Raw genomic sequence first — 27,995 nt, 5'->3', positions numbered from 1 at the left:
ATACTCTAGTAGCTCAGAGTTCAGGCAAAGTAGCCATGGACAAAGACTGCCACTGCCAGGAGGATGATGGCGTTGATGTTCACTACTGTCCTCCATAAGGGCTTCTCAGACGTGTCTGTCAGCTTCTTCTTCCGGGCTTCTTCCTCCTCTTCGCTCAGTTTGGGGCCTTTCCTCTGCAAACCGCAGAACAAGTCATAAGCCTTCCTGAGACATCCACGAGTTTCCTCAGGATTATCTGAAATGAAGAAATAAATGATCACAGAACACGGGAAATACAAATCCTGTCAATGGAGTAGAGGTGACTGTAAAGGGAGATTATAGCTGCTGAATGTTACAGAAATCCCTGGCACACATGGATAGAAGGTGGATGGATGGACAGACAGACTGACGGACAAGTGGATGTAGGGATGGACTTCACATGTAGCAAATTGTCTTGGTTGTTGGGAAGGTAGGATTTTAAAGTCTAAGTTTGCCATAAACTTAAGAGCTTTTTCCAAAGCTGAATTTCATGGCATTAAAAAAAAAAAGAAACAAAGACAGTTACGTAGAGTTTATATACGAAAACCAAACGTAAACCAGGTATTACCACTGTCAGCGCCATCATCGGCCCCTTCGTGCCTTTCCTCTTCTGTATCTAAATCAATTCGTTCCTCTGTACTATTCCGAAGAGCCCAGCACAGGCGATAGAGCTAACCAGAGACCAGAGACAGACATATTAATGATAGCAAGTGTTTACAATAATGTAATGATACATTTGTTTATTGTACAGTGCAAAAAAATCAGACAGCCTGGGAAAGTACAGACAACAAAGAAGAGATCTTCCACCACTCTCACCCACAAAAACATTTATCATTGAAAATTATTTCTGCATTAAAAAAAATAAAGTTATTTATGGTTTTAATAATATTTCTGTTTTCTGGTAGTTATTAAAAAAATCATCAGTTATATGTTTAAAACCCCTATTTCCAGGTCCCACTGTATGGGACTCACACACGAGTTGAAGCTTTAAAAGGCAAAGAATCCTTTGAAAATGAGCATATCTATTACTCATTACTCACATGTACATCAGGAATGGGTTTTGTTAACAGGGAAATTCCCAGGGTGATCAGTATGGAAACAAAAAAGAGAATGAGGGCAAAGTACAGATAGTGCACTCCACAGATGACTTGCGGGCAGTTACTGGCGGCCAAACAACTCCCCGTTCCATAGACAAACTCTGCGATCATACGGATGAGGCCAATCACAAATCCAACAATTAGACCCCAGAAGGCTCCCTGAGAAAGAAACAAGAGTAAAATTTGTGTATTTAGAAAAGACAACACACTCATTCAAGAAAGTCATAATTATCATCCTATCTGTTTTCTCCACTAAGGACCAACAAATGGCTAACCTTGACCACAAGGTCGTCAAAGCAGGGGAAAAATGAAAATACCTGTATTCCCAGTGGGCTGTTGCTCTCTGTGATTCTGAAAGATCATTCCACTGTTGGTTCTCCAACTCCAGGACATTACTGCCTACCCTGACAAAAACTGAAGTTTTCTTTGTGTTTGACTTTATAAATATATATATATATATATATATATATATGTTAAAACTTGTGACATTTTGGTGAATAAACATAACTATGCCTTCAGTTCAGTTCAGTCCCTCAGTCGTGTCCGACTCTTCGCGACCCCATGAATCGCAGCATGCCAGGCCTCCCTGTCTATCATCAACTCCCGGAGTTCACCCAGACCCACGTCCATCGAGTCAGTGATGCCATCCAGCCATCTCATCCTCTGTCGTCCCCTTCTCCTCCTCCCAGCATCAGTCTTTTCCAATGAGTCAACTCTTCACATGAGGTGGCCAAAGTACTGGAGTTTCAGCTTCAGCATCATTCCCTCCAAAGAAAGCCCAGGGCTGATCTCCTTCAGAATGGACTGGTTGGATCTCCTTGGAGTCCAAGGGACTCTCAAGAGTCTTCTCCAACACCACAGTTCCAAAGCATCAATTCTTCGGTGCTCAGCCTTCTTCACAGTCCAACTCTCACATCCATACATGACCACAGGAAAAACCATAGCCTTGACTAGATGGATCTTTGTTGGCAAAGTAATGTCTCTGCTTTTGAATATGCTATCTAGGTTGGTCATAACTTTCCTTCCAAGGAGTAAGCGTCTTTTAATTTCATGGCTGCAGTCACCATCTGCAGTGATTTTGGAGCCCCCCAAAATAAAGTCTGACACTGTTTCCACTGTTTCCCCATCTATTTCCCATGAAGCGATGGGACCAGATGCCATGATCTTCATTTTCGAATGTTGAGCTTTAAGCCAACTTTTTCACTCTCCACTTTCACCTTCATCAAGAGGCTTTTCAGTTCCTCTTCACTTTATGCCATAAGGATGGTGTCATCTGCATATCTGAGGTTATTGATATTTCTCCCGGCAATCTTGATTCCAGCTTGTGTTTCTTCCAGTCCAGTGTTTCTCATGATGTACTCTGCATATAAGTTAAATAAACAGGGTGACAATATACAGCCTTGACATACTCCTTTTCCTATTTGGAACCAGTCTGTTGTTCCATGTTCAGTTCTAACTGTTGCTTCCTGACCTGCATAGAGGTTTCTCAAGAGGCAGGTCAGGTGGTCTGGTATTCCCATCTCTTTCATGCCTTAGGTTATACAATTTAAAGAATTGATATTAGATAATTTGACAACTTTATTAAACTTTTGACAATTAAAAGCATTTATTTTATCTGTGAAGTTGGTGGGAGTAGAAACATGTATCCCTGTTCCCCTGATCAACAATTTGTTGTTGTTTAGTTGCTAAGTTGTGTCTGACCCTTTTGCAACCCCACGGACTATAGCTCGCCAGGCTCCTCTGTGCATGGGATTTCTCAAGCAAGAATACTGGGGTGGATTGCCATTTTCTTCTCCAGGGGATCTTTCCAATCCAGAGATGGAACCCACATCTCCTGCATTGCAGGTGGATTCTTTTCCACTGAACCACTAGAGAAGCCTGATCAAGATGTTATATTTAGGAAAAACAGTATTACATATGGATTAAGACTGTGAGCTTAAGATGGAGGAAGACCTTAGTCTGTATCTCAAGATCCCACTTACTAATGTTAAGTAACATATGGAAAGAACATACATATTAATCTCTCTGCATCTGTTCCTCATCTGAAAATTATTATAATAAGGCTAATACCTGGGAACAAAAAAGCAATTAAATCTTCAAGGCCCATAATAATCAATTATATAATCATAACATAAACATTTTATTTTTTTAATTTTATTTTATTTTTAAACTTTACATAATTGTATTAGTTTTGCCAAATATCAAAATGAATCCACCACAGGTATACATGTGTTCCCCATCCTGAACCCTCCTCCCTCCTCCCTCCCCATTCCATCCCTCTGGGTCTTCTCAGTGCACCAGCCCCAAGCATCCAGTATCGTGCATCGAACCTGGACTGGCAACTCGTTTCATACATGATATTTTACGTGTTTCAATGCCATTCTCCCAAATCTTCCCACCCTCTCCCTCTCTCACAGAGTCCATAAGACTGTTCTATACATCAGTGTCTCTTTTGCTGTCTCGTACACAGGGTTATTGTTACCATCTTTCTAAATTCCATATATATGCGTTAGTATACTGTATTGGTGTTTTTCTTTCTGGCTTACTTCACTCTGTATAATAGGCTCCAGTTTCATCCACCTCATTAGAACTGATTCAAATGTATTCTTTTTAATGGCTGAGTAATACTCCATTGTGTATATGTACCATAACTTTCTTATCCATTCATCTGCTGATGGACATCTAGGTTGCTTCCATGTCCTGGCTATTATAAACAGTGCTGCGATGAACATTGGGGTACACGTGTCTCTTTCCCTTCTGGTTTCCTCAGTGTGTATGCCCAGCAGTGGGATTGCTGGATCATAAGGCAGTTCTATTTCCAGTTTTTTAAGGACTCTCCACACTGTTCTCCATAGTGGCTGTACTAGTTTGCATTCCCACCAACCGTGTAAGAGGGTTCCCTTTTCTCCACACCCTCTCCAGCATTTATTACTTGTAGACTTTTGGATCGTAGCCATTCTGACTGGTGTGAAATGGTACCTCATAGTGGTTTTGATTTGCATTTCTCTGATAATGAGTGACGTTGAGCATCTTTTCATGTGTTTGTTAGCCATCTGTATAACATAAACATTTTAAAAATCTTTATGAATGTAGTAGATTTTTTTCTAAGTACTTCATGTTTTAAACATCTTTTAAATTTTCTTACATCAATCTTTTAAGGTAGGCACTGTGATTGTCTTAATTTTACAGAGTCAAATGGTCTGATTAAGATCACAGTGATATTCAGTGGTAGAGCCAGGACTGGACCCTGGTGGTCTTACTCCAGACCTTGTGTTCCTCAGCTCTGTGACGAGGATGTAGATACTATTTTGTAAGAAATATAAAGACTGTACTCTGAGTGCACACTGTGTTTCTATACACTCTAGTTAGAATTAGGAATTGTAGCTGACCACAGTTGAAATTGAGAGGGGCCTTGAATTGTATAAATAGGGTGGGAAGAATGCATTTTTATACCAGTGAATGATATACCTTTTTCTCACTCCAGCAGGGGAGAAGTTTCCCGATCTTCACTTACCTGTTCGTTGACTCTTTTACAGAAGATGGCAAGCAGGAAGACAGCTGCAATTGGAGGCCCAAGGTAGCTAGAAATAGATTCTATGTAATGGAACAGCTGTCCATTTTGAGCAACCTGTACTAGAGGGACCCACACAATGCTGATGGCAATTAAGAGAATGATAAATAACCTAGGAAGAAAATAGGATGATTTCAATATTAAACAAAAGACTTATTGGTGCTTGCATTATGTTTTAATTCATTCTGAGGCCATTCATTGATTTTCCAAATAAAATCAAGCTCCTTGGCCTCACATGGAGCCACACTGTGCCTAGTGATTGTCTGTTAGTAAAATTATAATAAAGCAATTGCTTATCTATAATTAGTCATACTATCTTCAACAATGAGATTAAATACTCAAATGTCAGCAATTGATTAATCTGTACTGTGGTTTATGCGATATATCAGTTGAAACTACAACACACTATTTCTATTAAGAAGCAATTATTTGCAGATAAAGAAAGCAGACTCCCATTGTGGTCTTTTATCGTAGCTTGAGAGAAACTAAGTCGGTTTGTATAGCTGGGAATTAAAACAGATATGCTGACTGAAGTGGCCAGAAATGCTGATTTGTGCATTTTACTACTTGAGTACTTTGACACGTAGAAAAAATCGGCTAAAATATTGATAAACAGTAAAAACCTACTAGAGGCTCCTGGGGTCCAGGGATCATGACTGATTCACTCTTCTAAACTCCAGTTATGCTTGTTGTATAAGTAAACAAACAAGCATAGTTTACTGGACTTTCTGTAAAAGGTTATCACTACTCTGTGCTCACCTGGAATAGAGACCTGAAGATTGAGAGATGAGAGGGGCAAGCATCTGGGCAGGAGATTGAGGCACAAGTGTCTCATTTAATCTTTACAAAACCTCTGCAACTTTGCAATAAGTAAATGTGATAAACCATGGCAAGTCTGAGCACGGTGCCTAGAACACAGTATAAATTCAGCAGATAACACCCGCTATCCTAGTTGTTATCTTCATTGGAAAGCAAATCACACACCTCCCTTGCTCTTATCTTTGACTGATCGTGGAATGAAATCCAAAGTCTTGGTACGGCTTGAATGGCCCTCTGTGCCCTTATCTCCCTTTACCTCTCTGACTGTGCTTCCTATCTCCCTCCCAGCTGTTCCTCATGTGCCAGCCTCACCCCTGTGGTCCTCACACGCATGACACGTGACTCTTGAAAGCACGCAGCACTGACTGTTCTGTCCACATTGAGCCACGGGACTCACTCCTCCACTTCCTTCAGGGTTGTGCTCAAACGTTACACCCTCAAGGGAGGACTCCCTGAGCACCCATCTTCAGTAGCCACCAGTCTTTAATCCTGTTTTGCTTGTCTATCTAACATTTTTTGTTATCAGATATACAATGTGTGTGAGTGTGTGTGTGCGCACACACACGCTCAGTCATGTCTGACTCTTTGCATCCTCAAGAACGTAGCCCATCAGGCTCCTCTGTCCATGAGGCTTCCCAGGCAAGAATACTGGAATGGTTTCCATTTCCTCCTCCAGAGGATCTTCCCGACCCAGGGGTCCTCGTGTCCCTTGCATCTCCTTCATTGGCAGGTGGATTCTTTACCACTGAGCCACCTGGGAAGCCAGGTATAAAGTACATTTATTGTTTGCCTTTCTCACAAGGGCATAAATCCCACAAAGCAGGAAACTGCTTGTCATATATATATCCTTTTTTCATATTTGTATTCTGAGATGTAGTAGACATTTAACAAGAGAGATAAAAAGAAAAGCTCATTAGTTGATCATTAAGACTTAATGTAGAATGATGCCTAAGACTACATACCTCTTAGTGTGACCACTGCCTCTTGGGACCTGCTGAATTCTAGTCCAACACTGTCCCCACCACAAAAGCACAGATGTCTTATTTTTCTTCCTGTCCTTTGTCCAGAGTCAAGATCTGGACCAAGTGAGCCCTTGGAATTTTCGCCTCTAGGTGCTTAATTTACTAAAGCAATTGTAACTGTATTCAATAATGCATAACTGTTTAGACAGGTGGTCAGTTTCTCTTAACACCTCATTTCTTAATGAATGTAGTTGATAAACTCCTCTGTAGTAGTGTGTGGATGGTTTAGATACACATGGAAGCTTCTAGAGACAGTGCATTTAGTCTATCAGAGTAAGTGGAACATTTGCACCCCCAGGAAAGCATGGAAGGAGTATCATGATGATGTGGTTGGGAGATGGTGTGAGGAGAGGAAGAAATAAGAAACAGAGGCATTTGAAAGTCTGGACAAAGCAACTATTTCACTTAAAATATGGCCCCCAGTTTTGTAGCTAGAAAGATGAAGTTGAATTAAATGTCCTCTAATGTCTCTTCCAAATCTGTCTGCCCATGCAGGAGACACAACAGACAAGGGTTAGATCCCTGGGTCAGAAGATCATCTGGAGTAGGAAATGGCAACCCACTCCAGTATTCTTGCCAGGGAAATCCCATGGATGGAGAAGCCTGGAGGGCTACAGTCCATGGGGTCTCAAAGGAGTCGGACACAGCTTAGTGACTGAGCATAAAGGTCTTTTCCTCCTACTCTAGAATGTTATGGTTAGTTTCCTGAACCCAAAGTTGAGGAGGTTCTAGTTCATTTATCTGCCTTTTTCTTTCTTTCTTTTTAAAAATACTTATTTATTTGGTTGTACCCAGTCTTAGTTCCCCAACCAGGGATCGAACCCAGGCCCCCTGCATTGGGAGTGCAAAGTCTTAGCCACTAGACCACCAGGGAAGTCCCTATGTCTGCTTTTTTTGCAGAGAAATTTTAGACAGAAACCAGGAGCGTCTCACCGTCCAGCTATGAGGAGCTCTTTCTCAGATGCTGTCTTCCGGATCTTGGTGTACAGATCAATGGTGAAGAGGGCGCTGGCGCTGTTGAAGATGGACGTCAGGGAGCTCATGAGAGAGGCCAGCATGACCGACATCATCAGGCCTCGCAGTCCTGGAGCCGGGAGAGGGCACAGCCACTGGTTAGGAGCTGAACACCACGGTCTATGAGGACCTTGCCAAACCTGGAATATTCACTGACTTGGTGTGCCTGTCGACATGGATTATCATATGGTACTTCCTGCACGTTTCCTGGTGCCTTGATAACAGTCCAGCATATAATTTTGGTTGTATATATAAACTTAGAGGCCATTTGAAAGAGAGGAAACCGGGTTCTGCCACCTTTCTTTGGGGAGGAATTATTGGCTTCCTGAAGGTTAGGGAACTGGAGAGGGAAAAGCCTGGTGGGAGGTTCTCTTGAAGACATCTTTGGTGGGCAAAGCAGAGTTTTGAAAAATTGTGGCAACTTTACCCTTCAGTTCCCTCTGCTTATTAGTGATGCCATGTAGGCTTCCCAAAGTGTGAAAGAGGGTGGATGGGGTCACCTGCGGGTCCTGCTCCCTTCCTCTTGACAATGCTCATGTGGGTTGGGGGGAGAAAGGTCGCAAAAGTGTCAGCCAACCTTCAATGAGCCTAAGGCACAGGATCGCCTGCTTACTACTGAGCCCCTTACCCTGCTCACCATCCAGTATCCTAACAGCTTACTTATTTCACATAATGTGTGGTTTGTTTTTTATCTCACCAAACTGGAATGTGAATTTTAATAGGAGATTTTGTGCCTACTTCACTGATGTTTTCTGAGCACCAGGCAGTGTCTGGCACCTAGTAGGCACTCAATAAACAGTTGCAAATTAAATAGATTGATGTATATTATTTGGGTACCACTGCTGTAAAGAAAGCAGAATGAATATTTAACCTCTAGTCCTCTGAACTTCTAAGTTTATTGCTATGAAACTCTTTTATTGATAAATCAATCTTTTAAATGCCCCTGATTGCCTTGATAGTTTTGAATTCAGAGGAGTAAGAATCCTTCTAATAAGAATTATATCTGGTTAATTTCTGTATTCCCCAGGCCAAGAACAGGGCTGGTGGCCTATGGAAGGTGTTCAAGAGAGGTTTGATGAAAACAACGGAATTAATGGAAGTAAGAATGATTAAGGATTATGCCATAACCCTTTCTCATGGCCCATCTACAGACCTGGCCTCTGAGGCAGTCCCAGCACAAAGATTTATCAAGGTATGATTGACAGATATCAATTGTAGTATTAAGGTGTACAACGTGGTGTGACATGGTTACCAGTCAGGCTAATTAACATATCCATCACTCACATGGTTACCATATTCTGGTTTTGTGATGATTATACTTGAGATCTATTCTCTTAGTTTTAAGTATTAGTCACATATTATTATTAACTATAGTTAATATATATACATATATATGTGTGTATATATATAGTTAATATATATACATTAGGTCTCTAGAACTTATTCATCTTATAACAGAAAGTTTATACCCTTTGACCAACATCTTCCCATGACTGCCGCTCTCCACCCTAGCTGCTGATGATCACCCTCTACTCTCTGCTTCTTGGAGTTTGATTTCTTTAGATTCCACATATAAGTGATGTCATGCAGTATTTGTCTTCAGGTGCTAGACTTGTTTCACTCAGCATAATGTCCTCCAGCTTCATCTACGTTGTTGCAAGTGGCAGGATTTCCTTCTTTTTTTTAAGGCTGAATGCAGAGGGAAATGGCAACCCACTCCAGTGTTCTTGCCTGGAGAATCCCAGGGATGGGGGAGCCTGGTGGGCTGCCATCTGTGGGGTCGCACAGAGTCGGACACGACTGAAGTGACTTAGCAGCAGCAGCAGCAGCATGTATGCATGCTCAATTGCTCAGAGGTGTCTGAGTCTTTGTGATCCTATGGACTGTAGTCTGCCAGGCTCCTCTGTCTACGGGATTCTCCAGGGAAGAACTGGAGTGGGTTGCTATTTCCTCCTTCATGGGATCGCCCCAACCCAGGGCAAACTCGTGGCGTCCGCACTGCAGGCAGATTCTTTACCACTGATCTGTTGGGGAAGCCCTACAGCTGAATACTGTTCACTTATCAACACCTCTCTCTCTCTCCATCGTTCATCCATCCATCTATCTCTGAGCATCACATTTTCTCCATCCAGTCATCTGAGTGTGGATGTTTTCTTACCATTGGGCATCAGTTCCATCACCAGCATTGGGTAAGCATAGTTGGAGCAGCCGACTTTAACTCCACAGTGCTTCACACATTCTGAAGGTACAACACAGGCCACCTTCTCTGAGGGGGGGGGGGGCAGATTCAGAAAAGTGGGTTCAGTGAGTGGGGCCAAACAGGTAAGATCTACAACCATTGGACATAGAGACAAGTCGTAAGATCATGGGTGAGAGGAATTTCCATGCATGGAAATTAGAGATTCAACTTTGAACTCCGCACTCTGAACCTGCTCCCTTTTTGCCCAGAATACGACCTCCTAAGTGTCTCATGCCTATAGCTTCCCTGTGCGCTGACCTCAGGGGCAGGGCTCTTCTTGGGGATGTGGCTGGGTGCGAGCAGTACAGCAAACAGAGGGAGCTGCTCCATCCTCCAACAAAGCTGCAAGAGTGCAACTCCTCTGAGGAGCACAGAACTCCAGAGACAAAGCCAACTGCACCCCTACTCCCACCCCCAGCAGCCCACCCCCACCACAACACCCGGGAAGTTAGCCTTGTCTGACCACTTAGCCCGGTCTTTTACCACCTATGTCTAAGAAGAAGCATCACCTGTGCTGGTTGTTGGAGTGCCTACCCCATGTGGGATGATATCTTACTTCACCTTGGCATTTGCACGATTTCTTTTTTTTTCCCTTAAACAATGACAACAGACAGCAAAACTTGATTTAAAAAACCCCACCCAGAATGCTAATACCTTAGCACTTTAACTTATTTTGTTTTTTTCAATAGTCTTCTCTAATCCTTTTTCACCAAATATATATATATATATTGCATTGCTATGGTAATTGTTGAGGTAATATTTTGTAATCTGCTTTTTACATTTAACATAATAACTTCAGCATTTTCCTGACTTTTGAGATAGTCTTCAGCCCCTTGTGTGAATTTTCTATAAAGAGGGATATAGTAATTTCTTTGACCATTCTTTACTTGTTGGATATTTTCAACAGCACTATAATGTTGCAGCAAGAAGAACAAAGAAACATTCTAACTTGCTGTGTAGGGGAATCATTTTAATATGACACCACACCTCCAAGGAAACAGTAGTCTTGAAATAAACATCATTAAAAAAATTTAAGACAAAAAAATAAGGGAGAGTGGGAATTGAAACACAAGGAATACCTATCAGGAGCTATTTACAATAAAATGGATCATTTTTTGGGAAAAAAGGTGATTTTCTTTGTAACAAGATTTTAGCTAAATAAACTGATGCCCAGTTGAGAAAATATGATGTGGATTCAGTGTTATCTGATGGATTGCCAAACTAGAACCAGAGGCCTTGCTTAGCTGAATGTATTTCCTGTACCCTTTGTAATAAAGGAAGAGTTGATTTTTTAAGGAAGATTTTCAACATTAGCAGCTACTTTCAGCTCAAAAGTTAAAGTACCCATACAACCCAATTCCAAAGCCCAGTCCAGTCTCCAACCATCTTGGAAGGACCAAGAAGTGACAGTGAATCTTGAAGACTTTCTCAGTCAAAGATGTCTTGGACTCAACCATCACAGCTCACTCAGCTCACATTTTCCAGTCTATCTCATCCTCCTGCATTATCCTCTAGACTAGCTTAAATCCAAGCCACTCATGAAAACAGGCTCGCAAGCTCAAATGTCTGCAAGGAGACAGGCGTACAGTACAAAAGAAATAAGAGAACAGAATGTCAAGTGTGCCAACATTTCCTGCTTTTAAGCCTCTGCACAGGCTGTTCTCGCCACTTGGGATTCTGCTTTTACTGACGTATGTAATGGGTTTTCTAGTTTATCGAAGTTTTTATCTATCTTGAAACCACTACTCAGAATTCACGTGTAATAAAAAAAAAAAAAAAGGATCTATGGATTCAAGACTCACCTGTGAACAGGATGCGGCTGATCATCCCTGGCATCACCATGAGGAACATGGGCAGCAGCTTCAGGTACCCACACATGATGCAGGCGGCCTTCACGTGGGACATGTCCTTGCCTGACAGGCAGCGCTGCACAATGACCTGCCAGGGAAACATGATGTAGTCACGAGAAAACCGGAGGGTGACTTCCATGAAGGGGAGTGCCTCTCTTCAGAATTAATGTTACAGTGAAAAAGAGTGTCATGGTAGTGGAAAATAATGGGCTTCAGAGTAAAATTGGAACTTGAATCCTTGCTCCTCTTACATGAGTTATTTGACTTCTGTGAGTCTCAGTTTTTTCATCTCTAAATAGGGTTATCTCTTGTAGGGCATCCTGAATATTTGGTATGTTTGTAAGACTCTTGTTACATTTAAATCAGTACCTATCACTACTATTAAAACATGTTTACAGCTCCCAGGCTGTATTGCAACAAGGGCCATGTGCTCTTCTAGGTACAAAGCTGTCACTATTGATTTTTGCCACAAGTTGTGCCTTTGATATGTGTGCGTGTGCACGCGCTCAGCCCCTCAGTCATGTCTGACTCTTCGTGACCTCATGGACCGTAGCCCACCAGGTGGAATTTTCCAGGCAAGAATCCTGGAGCTGTTTGCCATTTCCCACTCCAGGGGATCTTCCTGACCTAGGGATGGAACCTGTCTCCTGCATTGGTAGGCAGACTGTTTACCACTGCGTCACCTGGGAAGTCTTTGATATTTTACTAAGTATGTGACTAAATAAGTCACATACTCATTGGTTTCTCTCAACTATTGTTAGGCAATTATCCTGAAGGGAAAGTAAGCTCACTGACACGGAAACACCAGAGTCAGGCAGCCATCAGAATAGAATTCTGAGATATTCATCTCTAGATTTCTTCAGACTGCATTGTGCGGTCAAATATGATGAATCAAATATGATGGTCCTGGGAAAACAAATGTATATAATTTCGTAATTCCTACTTAAGTTGTACAATTTCTTGACTAATAAATTTTGTAGCAAAGCAGAACTTCTAACCATAATAACATTCTGATGTCACTCTTTCTTCTCAAGGAATGTTGTAAAACAAAGATGTCTTTTTCTGCTTAACTGTCTTTGGGGAGACAGATCTGTTAGGGACAGTGTTATTTAGTGCTGAGGGAGCAGGCGATATTTTTGGACAAAGGCCTGGAAGCTGATGGTTGGAGGGGCAACACAAATTAAAGGTGAGGAGAGAAGCCCTGTCAGCAGACAAGCAGGTTCAGCCCCTACATCTAAGAAGGATGGATGTGAGGTCACTTATAGGACGTAAGTCAGTCAGAGTCAAAATATACGTAATAAAGACGGTTCCACAAATCGGTGGTGTTCTTTGATAGATATGTTAAGGAAATCAGTTTACTATATAGAGAACTGACACTGATATCATGTATGGCCATTGATTTAAAGTGAGTTAAAATTGTGAAATTGTAGGTTTAAGTTGACAGAGACTATTTAGGAAGAAGAAAACTTCAAAAAAAAAAAACCACCAAAATAAAAACAAACTCATTTGCTATAAAAAGGAGCACCCAGAAAACAAAAAAATAAGATCTTAGAAGCTTTAAATACAAAGGCAGAAAAACTGGAGGATAAAATTAAGAAAGTCTCCTATTAAGTAGAGCAAAAGACCAAGAGGCGGATGGTGGAGAGAAGAAGTAAAAACACTAGAGAACCAGCTGAGGAAGACCAACAGCCAAAAGCAGAGTTCCAGATATGAGGAAACAAAATGGAAGGCAGCAAAGAAAGAATCTCCCCAAACTATTCAAGACATCAGTTACCTGATCACAGAAGTTCACAGCGGCTTGTCATTAATGGATAAAAATAGACCCACACACAATAGTACATTGTGGTGAAATTTCAAAATATTGAGGCCTAAGGAAAGGCAAGTTTCCAGAGAGAAAAAGCAGTTGTTCAGTCACTCAGTCATGTCTGACTCTTTGTGACCCCCGTGGACTGCAGCACACCAGGCCTCCCTGTCCCTCATTAACTCCAGGAGTTTGCCCAAGTTCATGTCCATTGAATCAGTGATGCCATCCAACCATCTCATACTCTATCACCCTCTTCTACTTCTGCCTTCAATTTTTTCCCCAGCAGAGTCACACCCAAAAGATCAAGAATAACTTCAGGCTTCTCACCTGTGATGGTGGAAGTCAAAATACAATGAATCTATGACTCTGGGAAGATTATTTCCAACCTACAAATATGCACATAGCCAGAGATCAATTTCCTAAGAGTTGGAGTGAAGACATTTTGAAACATGCAAATTCACAGCAAATGTATCTCCCTTCTTTATCAGCAACTAACTGGATAATTCATTGCCTCAAAAAGCAGGATTAAACAAAGAAAGATGATGATGTAGAATATTGGAGATAGGAAATACAAGCCAAGAATGAAGCAAAGGGGATGTCAAATACAGTAGTGAAGGGAGTTCTGAGTTAGGATGAGTGCCAAGTACAGTGGACAACCCAAGAGTTGGTGAGAGATGAAGGCTCTAAGAGAAAAGAAGGAGCTCACAGAATACTTGATGTGCTTGCAAGAAATGAGAGGAGATTTAGGCAATTTGCTGAGGGTTTGTTATTGAATGAGTAATAATCACCAAGAAAATTTAAAACAAAAGTATTTAGAGTTATTCATTTTAGGGAAAAGAAAAAGCTAAAGAAAAATCAATCAGAGAATATTATGTAGCTTGGTTGTGAGTTACATTTATGTAGTCACAAAAATTGCTGCATTGAATGCACATCTCGCCAAAATTGTGAAGTGGATCTATTAGGAAGATGAATGAACAGGAGGTGTGCCTGTAGGGGATTGAGAGTGGAAAACTGAAAAAGCTAAACTCTCATCTCTCTTTATGGGAAGCCAGTAGAAAACTCTAAAACTGGAAAACTAAGAGGGCTCAATATAAGGATTTATTTGAATCTCCCAGGAATCAGGTTTATGAGAAAATTCTGATTCAATGGGTGTGGGTAGCATCTAAGAGCATTCATTTCTAATAAACTCTAAGGTAATATCCATGCCAGTCATTCACAAACTATACAGTGAGTACAGGATTTAGAGAATAAAAATACATACCAAAATATTTAACTGAGGGATCTGAAATTGTTTGCCTTTGGGAGATGAGAAATAGGTAGAAACTTGGACACCAGACAGCTATTTTTCATAACAGTATTAGTCACTCAGTCATGTCTGATTCTTTGTGACCCCATGGACTGTAGCCTGCCAGACTTCTCTGTCCATGGAATTCTCCAAGCAAGGATACTGGAGTGGGTTGTCATGCCCTTCTCCAGGGGTTCTTTCTGACCTAGGGATCGAACCCGGGTCTCCTGCTTTGCAGGCAGAATCCTTACCATCTGAGCCACCAGGAAGGGTCCATTTTCTTTTCACTTTTTATAACAAGCATCGTATTAATAGAAGTGTTTGGCTCTTTAAATGATGTGTGTGTATGAAATAGAAACTAGATGTTTTTCTATGAGTAGACAAAGAACAACATAAACATATTCACGTATCTCTCTCTCTCTCTCACACACACACACAGACACACACACACACACACTTTACCTGATCTGTACACCAATACCACACAGCTACAACTGTCATTCCGAATATTGTTCCCGGCCATGGAATATCCCCAGTGACAGCATCTCGAAAAATATGGAAGGAGTCTCCCTGAGGCGTGTAACACTGGGGTTTGATTGTCAGGTTGTCCCCCTCCACTATGGTTGGGATGGCACTCATGTACTTCTCTGTAAAATTCTCGTAGCCTCCGACTTCGGCAAAAGCTGAAAAGGAATTGGATAAAATGAAATTTCTGTCAAATCTTAGACATCTAAAGTGTTCATAATCACTTCTTTGTCGTGGAGGTACTCAAACACCTCCAATCAGACTATGTGCTGAGGGGAAATAGGGAAACTTACCCCATTGGGAGGGTCTAGAAAAGCTAGCCAGGTATAGGAAAGAACCACAATGGATGGAAACCTTAGAGAGATAAGCCCAGACATTTGGGACAACTTATAAAGGTTCAGATGACACAAAATTCATCAGAGTAAATTTTAGAGTGGTAGATATTACAATTCTACATTTGTGGAGTTGAGTTTAACAGTTTACTTCTTTATTCATTATTTAACTTAGCACTAACACGTTTGTGTGTACCAAATACTGTGGCGGGATTATGTGCAAAATGAATGTGCAAAGCAGAAACTCAACCTAAGGGAAGATGCAGACAATACAAGGAATTTGTTCTGATAAAGGAAACACAGTTTGTAGCAAAAATACATGGAGGACCTAGGAGATGAGAGTCTACCCATAGGATAGGATAAGTGAGTCTTAGAGAAGCTGATGCCAGGGCATACACCACTGAGGCCAGAAACCAAAGGAGCGTGAACGAGAATAACAGAAATTCTGGCTAAGTAGCAAGTTCACAAGGAATTGGTAGTAGCAGTTGCTTCAGGAGTAGCGTTGTGCAATAGAACTTCCTACAATGATGGAACTGTTACATCTGTGCTGTCCAATGGGGTAACTACTGGCCATATATTGGGGCTTCCCTAATGGCTCAGTGGGTAAAGAATCTGCAATGCAGGAGACACGGGAGATGTGGGTGCAATCCCTGGGTCAGGAAGATCCCCTGGAGGACGAAAATGGCAACCCACTCCAGTATTTTTGCCTGAAAAATCCCACGGACAGAGGAGCTTGGTGGGCTACAGTCCATGGGGTCATAGAGAGTTGGACATGACTGAGCAACTAAGTGCAGGACACTGCCATGTATTGAGTGCTTGAAATATGGCTAAGCAAGTGAGGAACTGAATTTTTAATTAGCTTAAATTTAAATGGCCACATGTGGTTAATGGCAACCATGTTCTGACGAAATCATCAGTCATCATTATGAACTTGTTGTCTCGGTAGTTCGATCAGTGTCTGCCTCGTATCTTAGGCTCTGATTAGGTGCCTGCGTGTTCAGGAATGTTGCATTCAGTGCAGCCTGAGTGGGTGTTGGAGCAGGGTGACTGCCAGACAAGGGAGGGATGAAAAGGATTTGTTTTCACCCTATATCCTTTTTCACTTTATGCATGGATTTTCTATGCAAAAAAAAGCAAAAACTATAATAAGAGAAGCCAAAAATTAGCAAGCTGTAAATCAGATTCATCAATAGTAATCTGGCATGACTTAAAAGAATGAATAACTGATGGTACTGATAAGTGAGAGTCATAAAGGAAAATACAAACTATATTTGTTACTTATATAACGATAGAGTAAGGAATATACTTTAATAATTTCCATCAGTCATAATGAAGTTAATATTCAGTTACCTAAATTTTTCCTAATATTTAATCCTTCATTTAATGAGGATTTTATGTAAATGAAAGGTTACTGTGCATTGGATCCAATGCACCAATATTTTCATAAAATGTCAACTCAATGGTACTAATTTTGTCCATTTTGAACACAAGGATATTAAGATTAAACAAAATAATGTATCTAAGCAATAGTTTTTCAAAGGAGGTAAAAGTGAAAGTGAAGTCACTCAGTCGTGTCCGACTCCTTGCGACCCCATGGACCATAACCTGCCAGGCTCCTCCGTCCATGGGATTCTCCAGGCAAGAATATTGGAGTGGGTTGCCATTTCCTTCTCCAGGGGATCTTCCCCACCCAGGGATCGAGCCCAGGTCTCCCGCACTGCAGGCAGACTCTACCGTCTGAGCTAGCAGGGAGCCCCAAAGGAGGCAAAGTTCTCCCTTACTTCTTCATGCTGAGATAGTACAGTAAGAAAGAAGTTCGCAGACACTCCTTTCTGCGTAAGGAGTACGCGAAAGAAAGAAGTTCGCAGAATTATACGCATGATTGGAAAATGTGACCGAATAGAAGGGAGGCAGCGGTCAAGAGCAGTCAGACTGAACAGACGCAAGTCCCAGGATTTCTGACCCCAGGGCATTGCTCATACCATTATCACTTACCGAACCCCATGAGAATAAAAGAACCTATCAGCATGATGGCCGTTTGGAGGGTGTCTGTGTAAATAACTGAGGCCAAGCCCCCTGTGAAGAGAAAGAAAGGAATCAGGACATTTTACTCATGAGCCCTCATCTATCTGCTGTCACCTCTGTGTTCTCTACCCAAACTCTAGAAATAACTCAGCAGAAACGTATCAAATGCTCCTGGATGGACTACAAGCCCCTCTCGGCATCTTTGTTGCCTTGGTAGTTAGGCCTCTCCTTGGTCCTCTTGTCCGCCTTGCCTTGCCTTGACTCGGTTTCTATGAATTAGAGTGGAGTTCCACCTTTGTGTGAATTTTTGAATATTAAATAGAGATAAAGGCAAAGTTTTAATACAATAGATTTTCCCTCACTGATCCCTCAGTTTGCTCCATTTAGCACAATTACACTTGCTCTTAAAAAACTGGGCAAGGCCGTTTTTGCTCTCCTGTTGGAATGCATTATTGTTTCATTAGTGGAGAACCAGATACATTTGATGAGCTGTGTTTTGCTGCAGTGTTGTTCGAACAACAAAAACTTCCCTTTGAGCTCTGGGCTCACAGAATCTCAGTTAATGAGATACTCCCTTTATGGGAGGGAAGTTTATCCACACACTCTTATCCACACACTCTAGTCCAGCTCTTAGTTTACTATATTTGCATATAATGTCATAAAGGGCTATTTCACATGTAAAATGTGAAACAAGATGGATACTGAAAATAGGAGATTTATGCCCTTATCTGTCACTTATTCTGAGACATGTACTTGATGTATAAAAATGGCTTCAGGACTGTCTTTATTGTCCCAGCTATACTTTTTCTTTATTTTTCCAATTGAGCTGGTGTAGTTTGATTTTCATGTTAGTATGCATGAGGGAGAACACTGGTGTATCTGGCTCATGAAGGCCTGCTTGAACTATTTACCACACCTTTCCTCCCACAGCCAGCCCACTGTTCCAGTTTTCCTTTCCTGATTCTGCGGCTCATAGTCCCACCCCTGTGCCCTGGCATGTATTCACTCGGACCCTGCCTTGGTGTTGCCAATGTCGGGTCTGAGCCACTATTTCATCCAGACCTCCCATGTGTATGTAACGCTGGATTCCAAATGCCGATCTGCGTACCGGACACATAGCTGAGCCAGGTCACCATTTTCCCATCCCGTTTACCATGTCACCAGGTGCTCACACCTCATACTGAAGATTCTGTTTTCTTTGCTCTAGTTATGTTTCTCCACCCGAGCGTGAATCTCACAATGGAAATAAAAGGGTGTCCATCATGGCAGTGCCAATGCTAACGGCAGCTTGGAGTGAGGTCAGCAAAAGATAGCATGGGCTCACCAGTGATTGTGTAAATAGCAGTGAGAGCCAAGAGGATGAAGATCGCCAGGTATAGGTCCAATCCCAAGGCCAGGGTGATGAATATGGCTCCAGAAAATATGTCTGACTAGAGAGAGAACAGTCAGGGTGGAATGGAAACATGCAGTGCGTCGCTCAGCTCTTCACTGATGCCTTCCCACTAATGTTTGATGCTCCCTGGTGGCCTAGTGGTTAGGATTCAGCACTCTCCCAGCCTCGGCCCAGGTTCGATTCCCAGTCAGGAAAAGCCTTTCTTTTCTCTCTGCTTGCTGCCTACCAACAACCCTAGTGAGACCATACCATCCTTTGGGGCTTACCAGGTAGTGCCAGAAGGAAAGAATCTGCCTGCCAATGCAGGAGACCTAAGAGATGCCAGTTCTATCCCAGGGCTGGGAAGGTCCCCTGGAGAAGGGCATGGCCACCCACTCCAATATTCTTGCCTGGAGAATCCCATGGACAGAGGGGCCTGGTGGGCTACAGTCCATAGAGGCACAAAAGAGTCAGACATGACTGAGCACTCTTGGACCCTACACATTACTGGAGGTTGAGAACCAGTGAACATATGATCTTTTTAATACTTGGGGCAGGGGAAGGCTGTGAAAGTTGTTGATCTGTTTAATAAGTAACCAGGACAGAAGCTCTTATCATTGTATGATAACAAAATGTACACAAAATGTCATGTCTAGGATTATTGATGCCACTTAAGACATAACCTTGTAGGTAAGAATGGACTCTTGCTACAGACTCTTTCCGGTTGACCATGCCAGACCGTGAACAGTCACACACATGCTCTGGGCCTCTGTGCTGCTCCATTCAGCTCCCCAACCTTCCACCCACTCCACACCAGCAGGAACCAACCACCTCAGGAGGCTGCCTCCCTTGGGGGCTCCCTTTGGTACCTGTCATTCTGCTCCAGCACCTTGTTCATACTCTAGCATCATAAAGCTCTAGATGTCAGAGCCAGAGGAGAACGGAGATCACCAGCTCCCACCAGAGGAGCATGTAAGCATGAAGCCCCGGACACCTGCAGGCTCCTCCGCCTCCCTTGGGCTCTCCTCACCTTCCTGTCCTGGGACTTAAGTGCTCCCAGCCCTCACCAATGAGGATGACCTCCAATTCCACCTAGCATTGACTGCCATCCTCTTTCCTGGCCTGAAGCATATTTCCTGTACTTATCCACACACTCTAGTCTAGCTCTTAGTTTACTATATTTGCATATAATGTCATAAAGGGCTATTTCACATGTAAAATTCTTATACCCTTAATGACATGGTGAACTGCTAGTGAACAGGAATCTTGTTGCCCTAACATGGAGCTCAGCAATTTATAATAAGTACTGGGAAATGCTCGCGTTGCATTAGGAAGGCTTGGGCCATCTAATCTAAGCAGCTGGTTTACTTCCAATCATGATTTGGCTCAACAGAGGATCATTAAGCAGAGTGAACTTCTGCTCTAGTGAACTGCCTGGACTATAAACTTGCAGGAGATTATGTCCCTAGCCACTGATACATGAGGAGATTTTTCTTTGGTTTCTACATGTACTGCTGAATCTTCAAATTTCTTCTTTCCTCAATAATTATCTCCAAGAGACTTAACTTAAAAAAAAAAACTTTAGAATTCTTTTAACACTTGTTTGTGATATTCGTTTCATACAGGCAATCTCAGATAAAATAGGGCACATTTAAGCAAAGTCAGTATAATAATACAAACACTTTCCCTTCTGGTCTTCATGTTAGATAGTCAAGCTGAAAAGGAAAATGTAAACCTGGAGTGGCCTTGACAATGAGAATGAAAAGGTTATTGTGCAGGGGGAGGTGGGAGCTAGAGAGTCCTTAGCTTCTGCTATTGAATTGTTGTGCTACTTGAATGAGACTTTTTCTCTTTTTGTACATCCATTATTTTTTTCATAGTCTTAATGAAAGGATGGGTTTATACTCTGGAGGCTCTTGTGACTCAGAATTCTTTTACTCTATGAATGCAGGGTTTATGAAGCTCCTTTTTCTTTTTTGGCAAAAACTCTTGGTAGAGAGACCCCCTAGTGGCTCAGATTGTAAAGAATCTGCCTGCAGTGCAGGAGACCTGGGTTTGATCCTTGGGTTGGGAAGATCCCCTGGAGAAGGAAATTGCTACCCACTCCAGAATTCTTGCCTGGAGAATTCCATGGACAGAGGAGCCTGCTGGGCTATGGTCCATGGGGTCACAAAGAGTCAGAGTGATTAACATGTTCAGAGAGACCCCAGGTAGTTTTAAAACATCCATATATGGCTTGACCCATAAAGTTCTCTGACCTTAGCACTCTTGTCCCTCATGAAGCTAAAACGCCAGGAGGGCATTGAACTCACTGAGATTCTCAAAGCCACACAGATGAACAGGGAGAGGATGGAGAGGTAGACCTGGAGCCGCTTCCCACCAAACCGCTTCCTCAGGTATTCCGGCATGGTCGTCACCTGCAGAGACAGATACCAACAGGGATTCATCCTCAGGGTCCCACACATTCAGATGATCCGACATGGATTAAGCCTCTGTGGACAGGTAACTGCATGTGGCAGTCACCCTCAGGGTGGGTAACACCCCCCAAAGTGGGGAGACATGAGTGAGAAGGCACAGCCCTTTGGGAAACTGTGAGTCTGGAATGAACATGGGCCTTGGACTCAAGCATTCTTGGGATCTGTTCCCAGATTGTGACCTTTGGCAAATGGCAGTCTCTCTGAGCCTCTGTTTTCTCACCTGTAATGTGGGGCTTTAATATGGAAGTAGGTGTAAAATAACTACCACAACACCAAATGAATGGTGATGCTCGAGAGATAATATTTATTATTTTCACTGATAATGTTGCAGTCTAGCAAAAACAAGATAAATGATGGACTGCAATTATGGTTACATGATAAATAGATAATTGAATAAATTGCAAATATACTTCTGTATGTACAGTCACATGATTATCTTTATTGAAAAGAAGAGTTACATTAAATTCTATGTAGAGAAAAAGCTAAGGTTATCATTATTGAAATATTAGATCAGCTATGTGATCAGCTTAAAGGGTACATTTTTCTGGTTTCTTCAAGCAGACCAAGCTCATGGTTTCGTGTCCTCCAATATAAAAGAATCTTAAATAAACATTTATATAATATTAGCAAAAGCCAGAAGGGGAACTCCTGGGGCTCAGAAACTGTGCAGAACCACCTCAAGGATGGTAAGCCATGTCCATGAACACACGCATGTTATGTGCTGTGGATCCTTGCACCAAAGAGAGCAGAGCTTGCTCAGCCTGGAATGGGAAGGGACTCAGGATGAGTAAAGGACTATACAGTGACACGCAGAGGCAGTAGACAGTAAAGCTTGGCCCCTGGAGCCCCATCCCAGGAATTATCCCAGGACACAGCACCCCTCAGCTGCAGAAGGAGTAAATATGGCAGTTAGGCTCCAAGAGGCACAGCAGTGCCCCAGTTGGTTGGCAACACCCAGTTTGAAGGGGAGCCACCAGAGCATGGTACTTTCTACTCCTCATTAAGAAAAAAGCTACCTTCCAAACATCACAATAACAAAAATTAGAATAAAGGAAAATATTATGTATTGGTAAGAATGTCAGAAAAATGGAATCCCCGCAACAGTGATCAGCAAGAGGATAGCTGACTGCAGCCATTTTTAAGAGCAATCCTGCAGCACTTCGTGGCCTTTTTCAATTTTTAAAAATTCTTTTATGATTTGCATTATTTTTTGGCTGTGCTAGGTATTTGTTGCTGCCTGTGGGCTTTCTCTAGTTGCAGAGAGTGGGGCCTGCTCCTTGTTGGCGGTGGTGGACTTCTCATTGCAGTGGCTTTTTCTTGTCTCAGAGCACAGGCTCTAGGAGCTGGTTTCAGTAGTTCTGTGGGCGGCACGTGGCTCAGTAGTGTAGCACACGGGCTGAGTTGTCCAGTGACGTGTGGGATCTTCCTGGACCAGGGATCAAACCCACGTCTCCTGCACTGGCAGGCAGATTCTTTACCACTGGACCACCAGGGAAGTCCAGTAGTTAGTGGTCTTATGTAAACATAAACTCAGAAATTCTGGGACGAACAATGTTACTCAGGTTTCATAGCTGAGCAGGAAAAAATGAAGGAATAAATGAATGCCTGACATGTGCACCGGAGAACACCTGTAGATACTCACCCCTGCCTTGATGTAAATGGGGACAAAGAACCACCCTAGAACCAGCAACAGCAGCAAGGCCTACAAGAAACCAAGGACAGAGTGGAAGTGAGAGAGGTTTGGCTCCCTTTTCACTTCACAACCTCCAAGTCTGAAAATAAAACGTTTGCTTCGATCCTGTCCCACTCAAACAGTTATGATCCCAAGACAGCTGTGGGTCCATTTCTTCTGCTTCCATGATCCAGAGATCACCATTTCCTGGGGCTTAGGATGTGGCAAAGATGTGTGGTGAAAAATGGACAGTCAGAGATCTGAGCCCAGCTGGACCACTAGATGGCCAGACAATCTTTATCAAAAGGAATTATTCTTAAAAAAAATTTATTTAGCTGTGTCAAGTCTTCCTTGCAGCACATGGAATCTTTCTGTGTGGCGAGTGGGCTTAGTTGCCCTGCAGCTTGTGGGATCTTAGTTCCCCCACCATGGATCAAACCCTTATCCCCTATATTGGAAGGTGGATTCTTAACCACTAAGCCACCAGGGAAGTCCCCAGGAATTATTCTTGAATGTAAGGAATCATATAGAGTGACAAACCAATGAGAAATTTAGAGGCAGAAGAATATTCCCAGTGCCCCCCAAGCCTTGCCAAATATAACGATGATAATAGTATAATCTTACATGAATATTAACGTTTATGAAAAAGTCTTCACTTCTATCACTCACGCTGTTCTCACAGCACCAGGTTAGGCAGATGCGATAAGCACAGTTATTCTCCTGTTTTATGGAGGGGTAACCTGAACCTCACAGAGATGAAAGAAATCCAAGGTCACAGGCTAAGAGCCAGGCTCTCAGCAAGCTGATAATCACACTCCCTGGGGCCATAGGGCATTTTGTCCACGCTTCTGGAGGCTGGCTCCTTTCTCGACTCCATGGCACCATCAAAGCAAAACCCAGACCATAAGGCACACGTGGAGGCTGGGTCCATTCTGAGTCTCTGACACTACTAAAGTAATTAATAGGGGCAAAATCTTCAATAGGGGCGGGGCACGGTTACTTGTATGATGCAAGGTCCCTGGCTGAGTCTATCCAGGATAGTTTTAAATGTAAAGAGTTTAAATAGTTTCAATGTAAAATGATCCAACTTTCTTCCACATAAGCATCTCCCTCTGACTGATAGGCATATACACACACAAGCAAACACTAGAAAGGATAAGAGAATAGAACCGAAAACACCCAGTCAACTCAAGAAATGTTTATAGCATGTGATCAGTCAAATGCTGAATGGTGGGGTGGTGTGAGGGACACGAGAGGAGATGGTCGCTTGTCCTTAAAGATCTTAGAGTCTAATTAAGAAGACACAGCTTGCACTGGTGAGATGGCAGTAGAGCAATTAGGAACTCAGTCACCAAGTCTTAGAGATTCCATCTACTCCTCCAAATCAGTTACTCTTCACTATGTTGTCACTTCCTTGGCCAGTTTCTACTCCTCTGTCTGGCATCAGCCTCAGGAAGTTCCCTGGACATGGGCCTGGTCCCACCCACCATCTAGGATGGATGCCCCTTCTGCATCTAGCCATGCCCCTTCTGTTTCCTTCTGTTGAGATCTCTCAATGCTCCGTGCATGCTTCTCTCCTTGTACTTTCTACACGGTAGCGAATGTTTATCTGTCTCTCCCACTGGGATGTAAGCTTTTCAAAGAAAGGGTCATTATCTGTACATTTTAAGATTTCTTGCTTCTAATTCAGACTGAATGTATAATACAGCTCAGGGCAGGGGGAGAGATAGAAATGAGAGCTAAAATGATTAAGGAGGTCAAGTAAAAGTGGGGTTAAATGATACAGAAATGACTTCCCTGGTGGGAATAATGGCTTTAGTGAAATCTCAGAGGTAGGGTATGGCCCAGGCAAAACGGGCCACACAGGGAAGGCCCTGAGGTTCAAGAAGAAGGAGAAATAGAAGTCAAACCAAAGAGGGGCTTGTCCTATGCAGAAAAGAAAAGTGCAAGTGAAAATCGCTCAGTCGTGTCCAACTCTTTGCGACGCCATGGACTGTACAGTCCATGGAATTCTCCAGGCCAAAATACTGGAGTGGGTAGCCTTTCCCTTCTCCAGGGGATCTTCCCAACCCAGGGATCGAACTCAGATCTCCTGCATTGCAGGTGGATTCTTTACCAGCTGAGCCACAAGGGAAGCCCAAGAATACTGGAGTGGGTAGCCTTTCCCTTCTCCAGGGGATCTTCCCAACCCAGAGATCGAACCCAGATCTGCACTGCAGGTGGATTCTTTACCAGCTGAGCCACAAGGGAAGCCCAAGAACACTGGAGTGGGTAGCCCAGACAAACACACCTAGAGTTTTGATTTAAAGGAAGAAGCCTGTGATGTCACTTACGTTCCATTCAAATGCCGCAATGGCAATTCCTGAAGCCGCTCCGGTCCCTGCCAGCCCCACAAAGTGGCCACTGCCGATGTTACTGGCGAAGAGAGAGGCGCCCATCTGGAATCCAAGGGAAGAGACTAGGGTCAGAGTTAAAAGCCCCAAATTAGACTTCTTGAAAGCAGGTAAATGTTGCAGTGTTTCCATTACTTTTCCATATGGCTTGGGGCCTGAATTTAGCCAGTCACCAGTTTTTGCACGGTTGGTATATACGATTGTTTTCGTATTTTTGAAACATTTTTTGGCTGTGCTGGGTCTTTTCATTTCGGTGCACAGGCTTCCCTTGTTTCAGGGCATGGGCTCTAGAGTGGGCTCAGTAGTCATGGCTTGTGGGCTTCTCTAGTTGCGGCAGTCGGGCTTAGTTATCCCTTGGCATGTGGGATCTTAGTTCCCCAACTAGGGATCAAACCTATGTCCCCTGCATTGGAAGGTGGGTTCTCAACCACTGGGCCACCAGGAAAGTCCCTGAATGGTTTTTTAAAAATTGAGAGAGCAGCATTGACATATATACACTCCCATGTGTAAGATAGATCGCTAGTGGGAACCTGCTGGATCACAGAGGGAGCTCAGCCTGGTGCTCTGGGAGGGGGGTTCCAGAGCGAGGGGGCTTATGTATACTTCCGGATGATTCACATTGCCATACGGAGAAACTAACACAATATTGCAAACGGTTATCCTCCAATTAAAAATAAATTAAAAAAATATGAATCAGAGCCAAACCAGCTCTTTCCAAATGCCACACTACACCTGCTCTCATAATTGGTGATGTATTCTCATTTATTAGAATGACAGGGCTGAGCTCTGAGGCCAAGGGTTTAGGAAAAGAGACACCAGAAAGCAGGCAGGCAATGCACCTCAGACATGATCAGCAGTCTACATGTTTTATTGGCTTGTCCTTAAACATACACACTGGAAATTTATCACCAGGAAGCTTTGACTCACTCACCGGCCACCAGGTCACATCTCGGCCAGCCAGAAAGAAGCCTCCAATGGTGCCCCGGTTGGTCCTCAGCATTGCCTGAGCAGAAGGGAAGACATTTACGAGTCAAGCCACAGTAAGAGCCCCTGAGATGCCCCTGAATCTCTTGCTAGGGTGCTGACAGACATGACCTACTTTTCCAGCACTCCTAAAAATTATCCTCAAAACATTATCCTCAAAACTGTAATACAGCACCAATTTTTCAAGGACTTCAAAATCACACTTTCATAGAAACCAAGGCACTTTAAGAAGTCATATTTCTCAACTTCTGTCCTAATTCCTCTGTTTATTTTCATTGATGAATACAATGTGAGGTATCTATCCCTAAAGCTGTGCTTGGAAGGAAATTTGCAGCCTCCAGCTCATTACTTAAAAGAGAGAATGAACGCAAATGACTTAAGCGTCCAAATCAACTAAGTTATTGATAGAAAGTGAGCAAAGGAAAATAAAATCAATGAGATAATAACACAACATCTTTATTCATGATGTCAGGTGCTGGAAATGCCAAACAGGATAGGTCTGCAGTCCCACTCTTGGCCCTATTCACACGACGGGCTTGTTAGAAGAATGAAGTAAATCAGTGGAAGCATTGCTGACTCACACGTGAGAAAATGACTGTTTACTGCCGCTGCTAAGTCGCTTCAGTCATGTCCGACTCTGTGCGACCCCAAAGACGGCAGCCCACCAGGCTCCCCCGTCCCTGGGATTCTCCAGGCAAGAACACTGGAGTGGGTTGCCATTGCCTTCTCCAATGCATGAAAGTGAAAAGTGAAAGTGAAGTCGCTCAGTCGTGTCCGACTCTTAGCGACCCCATGGACTGCAGCCTACCAGGCTCCTCTGTCCGTGGAATTTTCCAGGCAAGAGTACTGGAGTGGGGTGCCATTGTCTTCTCCAAAATGACTGCTTAGGGAGGGACAGTAAAATCTGCGGCAGCTGATTTCATTGACAGCTGATTGAACGTCCTCTCTGCTCTGTCACATGACACTTTTCCCTCCCTCAGTCATTTCCCCGAGCCTTAAGCCTGGAGACCACTCTGAACATCCCACTAAGCTCCTACATACCCACAGTCCAACGGCCATCACCAACACGAAATAGATGACAATGACGGAGATGTCAGCAGCATTTTGTATACGCTCTGATGTCTCAGGAGGGCTGGGGGTCTCAGTCACAGCGCTGGGGCTTAGCGTGCTGGCCATGGTTGCAGGCACTGCTTTCCCCATCCAAGGGACAGCCCTTTTCTTATATGTGCTCTAGGTTAATGATCAGCCTCGGGCAAGTGGGGAGCACTATCAGAGCCATCTCCTGGGCAGGAGGACCTTTCAACCTTTCCTCTGAAGCTCTGAGACCCTGGCCCTCCAGCAGTCATGTTGGACCAGGTGGAGTGTGGGAAGGAGGGGTGAGAGATGAGAAATGGGGTGAAAATTGGAGGTGGAGAGAGGGGTGTTCACTGTGTGGAAATATGGCATGTTTAAGAAAACTTGAATAGTTTGGGTGAGGATTAGGGAGAGATGAAGGG

The 27,995-nt window shown here is 43.1% G+C and overlaps 1 protein-coding gene and 1 non-coding gene across 2 annotated transcripts; both read right to left on the bottom strand.

Annotated features, from left to right (window-relative positions):
• Window positions 1-20: 20 nt before the first annotated feature.
• Window positions 21-27,675, bottom strand: LOC102398765 (solute carrier family 5 member 4). Its single transcript, XM_006050997.3, has 15 exons — window positions 27,541-27,675; window positions 26,447-26,518; window positions 25,456-25,560; window positions 23,093-23,152; window positions 21,286-21,390; window positions 18,926-19,031; window positions 17,572-17,652; window positions 15,182-15,402; window positions 11,583-11,718; window positions 9,700-9,807; window positions 7,461-7,611; window positions 4,630-4,798; window positions 1,059-1,274; window positions 587-689; window positions 21-235 (listed from the first exon to the last, which is right to left on the bottom strand). Exons 1-15 carry the CDS (start codon window positions 27,673-27,675, stop codon window positions 21-23), a joined length of 1,983 nt encoding a protein of 660 aa, XP_006051059.3.
• TRNAG-CCC lies at window positions 7,329-7,401 on the bottom strand. The gene has a single exon. It is a non-coding gene; the product is annotated as a tRNA-Gly (tRNA).
• Window positions 27,676-27,995: the final 320 nt, after the last annotated feature.

This window comes from Bubalus bubalis, chromosome 17 (genome assembly GCF_019923935.1).
Source record: "Bubalus bubalis isolate 160015118507 breed Murrah chromosome 17, NDDB_SH_1, whole genome shotgun sequence".
Taxonomy (NCBI): Eukaryota; Metazoa; Chordata; class Mammalia; order Artiodactyla; family Bovidae; genus Bubalus; species Bubalus bubalis.
This window is presented reverse-complemented; position numbering and strand designations above follow the sequence as displayed.